General features: G+C 38.8%; 1 protein-coding gene across 7 annotated transcripts in view; it reads right to left on the bottom strand.

Annotated features, from left to right (window-relative positions):
- Positions 1 to 4,203, bottom strand: part of LOC101860963 (cysteine sulfinic acid decarboxylase) — a 30,470-nt gene that overhangs the window by 15,536 nt on the left and 10,731 nt on the right. For all 7 annotated transcript variants that reach the window (XM_005093976.3, XM_005093981.3, XM_005093977.3 and 4 more), the window contains 3 exons: positions 3,336 to 3,442; positions 1,910 to 2,025; positions 339 to 473 (listed from right to left, as the gene is read on the bottom strand). In XM_005093976.3, coding sequence (XP_005094033.1) covers positions 339 to 473; positions 1,910 to 2,025; positions 3,336 to 3,442 — 358 coding nt within the window. The remainder of the gene's footprint in view (positions 1 to 338; positions 474 to 1,909; positions 2,026 to 3,335; positions 3,443 to 4,203) is intronic.

Raw genomic sequence — 4,203 nt, 5'->3', positions numbered from 1 at the left:
TGAAAAGAAGGAGCAGACAACACCAGAAAATAATGGTTGTAAAGACCACAGCTAGAGCATGATTTAGCGCATGGATATACACTATGTATATCACCGTTATCATTATTCTAAATCAATGAGCTTAGTAAAAAGGAGGGAAAAATAAATATAAAAGGCCATTCATTTTAAACAAAAACAAATATTACATCTTACCAAATCTTTCATTTGTAAATGCTCGCATAATAGATATTATATTATATTATGAAAAACCTCTACTAAAACAAACAAAAGATATTATATTAATGTTACATGAAAAGTAACATCTTTTTTCCAACATTAGCAAATGTATCTCTTCTCACCTTCTGTAAGTCTTCCTGTATTTTCTGCTCTAGGTCATCAGTGAGAATCCGGCCTTGCTCGTCTGTTTTGACAGGAACAACATTGTCACTTCCCAACCCGAGATAGCCCGCGGCCTTCTTCAGAGAATAATGTCCCTGAATGATAAATGTGAGGCATGCCGACAAAATGAGTTATATCTCAGATTTAAATCGTTTGGAAATAGACATATCAAACTGCTAGGTGGAATTTGTACAATTTATCAGAAGTAAATGATAAAAGGAGGGTGCGGTGGCGGAGTGGTTAGTGCGCTTGTCTCCGAAGCGGAAAGTCCGGGATCAAGCCTCGGTTCAGACACTAATTTTTTTTCACCCCCTCCAGCCCACCCAGCAGTAATGGGTGCCTGACTTCGAGTTGGGGAAGTTAAGGCGGCGTGGAAAAGAACTGGCAACCCTACCACAATATGCTGAAGATTTAGGAAGCTAACAAGGTGATCCCCAATGTCCGGATCGGATGCAGTAACAACTTTAGTTTTTAAATGATAAAAGACATATGCAAATGTCACCAACTGAAAATCTATACATTAGATTCCAGTATCAATTTTCAGCGAAGAACTAGGTGGGAGGGGGGGGGGGGGTGGGGTGGACGAGGGGTTAGCCTTTTATTTTAGTAAGTGTCTTGCAGCACTTGCAACACAAATAAATCATGTAAGAGCTGAAGATTAGAAATATTACAGGAGAGTAACAAACACATAAAATAAAGAGGAAAGATGAGGACGATAGTTGTTTGATAGGAAAGAAGAAGCACAACACACCAGAGCATCCACCAACCCCCCATAGAGCTGACGGTTGACCAGGATGAGTAATGCTATTCTTATAGACAGCAGCTTTATTAACTGCTTCTTTCATCCACTCCACCGTAAAAACAAAAAGGACTTCAGACTCAAAGAGAAGTAAAATGTAAATGATGTATGTGTGTGTGTATGTGTATCTGTGGGAGGGGGGGGGGGTGTTGAAACAGCAGTAAATTTGAAAGCACAGATCCACTGAAGGAGTGAAATTATTTGAGCCTTCAGCAGGAACCCATGACAAGTAAAGTTCTGTCACTTTTCAAACATTGCATCTTTTTTGCACAAAACAGCAAAGAACAAGACCAGACACAATTTACAATAACAGAATCGGAGTAGGATATTTAGTTTTAGTAAATGTTTTACAGCACTTGCAACACAAATAGGCCACACAAGTGCCAAAGATTAACAATGTTACTACAAAGAAACACACTAAGAAACAAAGGAGAAATAAAGAGGATAAAAGTTTGAAAGGAAAGAAGGGGTAAACTACACCAATGCACCAACCAACCACCCACGAGAGTAGGGAGAAAGAGTGTAGTTCACCTTCCTAAGCCCTTCTAAACAACCGCGTGAGTACTGAGAGGGACCACAAAAAAGGGAGATGTGTGGCGGGGAAGGGGTGAGGGGGTATTCTAAAAAACAAACAGTGACAGCACCACACCAAAGACTTTTTAAGAAATCTTTCCCTCACTCATCAACAAAAAGTTTAAAAGTTGCCGACTGATAAATAAAAATAATTCTCACATCTTCTGAAATATAGCAGCGCAACTTAGGCAATCCGTAGATTCCTTCAGTCTTAACTTGTGGAAATTTCTTGTACCTGGCAACTTGAAGGGCCATCACATTTGAGGCAGAGCCACCTAGGGGAAAACAAAATGTTAGAAATATAACAAAGAATGCTCCGCTCGCAATATAATTCACAACTCGGCGAGAGAGTGACACACTGTTTCATGAGAATCATGGAGATACTTGACACATGAGAGATACATGACCCCACCAGAAAGATGGAGATACTTGACATGAAGAATGAGAGGGATACAGTATCCCATCAGAAAGTTTTAGTTTTAGTAAGAGTTTTACAGCACTTGCAAAACAATAAGGTCATATAAGTGCCGAAGATTAGAGATGTTACAAGAGAGTAATAAACACAAAAAAAGGAGGAGAGATCAGGACAATAGATGTCAGAAAGGAAAGAAGGAGCAAACCACTCCAGAGCACTCGCCAACCACCCACCCATCAGAAAGATGGAGATATTTGACACAAGAGATCACAAGAGATCAAGAGAGACACATTATGATCCCACCTTAATGACGGAGACACTCAACATGAGAGGGATATATAATCGCACCATTCATCATCAATGATTTTCTCACCATGCACCAGGGTATAGGCCACGGACAAACACCCTCCACTTTTCTCTATCCTGGGCTAGCCTCTTGATGTTATTCCATGTCTTCTCACCATTAAGAGAGAGATATTCAACACAAAAGAAATACAGTATCTCATCAGAAAGACAGAGATGCTCTACATAGATGACTTGTTCCAGTGGGATTCATATTGTTGCTTTGTGTGTGCAGTAGTAAAGATCCTGACTTCAACACAACAACATTACTGCCAAAAACAGGGGCATAAATAAACCATTTAGATAAAAGCAAGGCATCGCCCTTCACTCCTCCCCCCTCTACAATCCTATTTTGAAGTGCTTGACCTTGTGCACAGCATATCCATGAGTAACCATTGGGTTCACAGTGAAGAAGCAGTTATATCTCAAAATACTAGAAACAGCAGGCTGTGAGCATAGTGACCAGTATTATGGCACTTGCAACAAAATTTGGTCACAGTAGTGTCAAAGATTATAAAACATACCAGAACAAAGTTTTAGTCAGTGTTTTATGGCACTTGCAACACACTAAGGTCATATGAAGATAAGAGATGTTACGAGAGAGTAAGAAACACAAAAAAGAAGGAGGAGAGATAATAAGACCAGATGATCAATTGAAAAGAAGGAGCAGACAACACCAGAGCACCCATGAACCATCCACCCCTAGAACAAAGTACATTTTTTTTAATGAAGGAGGAGAGACAAGGACAACAGTTGTTTGATAGGAAAACAGAAGCAAACCCCACCAACCCCCACCAACTATCCACACATATAAAACAGCACACAAACCTGGACAAAATATTCCATCGCCATTCTCAAAGCCAATGATATCACACATTTTCTTGAATAGGTATTTCTCCATGACAATGAACACAGGGCTCACTTCAAATGTATGTCTGCAATGAATGGTTTAGTTTTAGTACAACACAAATAGCTCACCCAAGTGCTGAAGATTAGAAGCTTTTAGTTTTAGTAAGATGGTATTTGCAACACAAATACATCACATGAGTGCTGAAGATTAGAGGCTTTTAGTTTTAGTAAGATGGTATTTGCAACACAAATACATCATATGAGTGTAGATATTAGAGGTTTTAATAGAGAGTAACATACAAAGAAGAGAAAGAAGAGAAAAAAGGACAGTAGATGTTTGACTTAGAAAAAGGGGTAGCAAACCGCATCAGAGTGACTGTCGAACAGCCACTGCAAAAAATATAAAAAACCAGAACAAACTTTTAAAAATTAATAGCATTTTCAAAATTAACTTTTAATCTATTTATTATCTGATGTAACCATCTCCTGTTTGTTTGAGTAAATAGAAGCACGTCAAAACAATAATGGTCATTTAATGCTGGAAAAAAAGTAGAAAAGACAGATAGAAACAACAGAGGGAAAAAAAAGAAGTAGGAACTACCGGTGGCGCCCTATAACCATCTGTGTTACCATCTCAGCAGAGTCTTTCTGATCATATTTGTTCCAAGGCAGGTTTCTTCCACTTCAAGGTAAATCATTGCTCTGTCCTGATTTCGAAAAAAAACCCAGTCTGTCTCCACCAACAAATAAAATGAAAAGGCTGCAGCACTTTGGAAGAATTTTTTTCTGTACATGAAGAAGAAGAAGAAGAAGAAGAAGAAGAAGAAGAAGAAGAAGAAGAAGAAGA

Source organism: Aplysia californica, unplaced genomic scaffold, assembly GCF_000002075.1.
Source record: "Aplysia californica isolate F4 #8 unplaced genomic scaffold, AplCal3.0 scaffold00073, whole genome shotgun sequence".
Classification (NCBI taxonomy): Eukaryota; Metazoa; Mollusca; class Gastropoda; order Aplysiida; family Aplysiidae; genus Aplysia; species Aplysia californica.
Note: the sequence above shows the minus strand (reverse complement) of the source record. Positions and strands in the feature narration are given on the sequence as shown.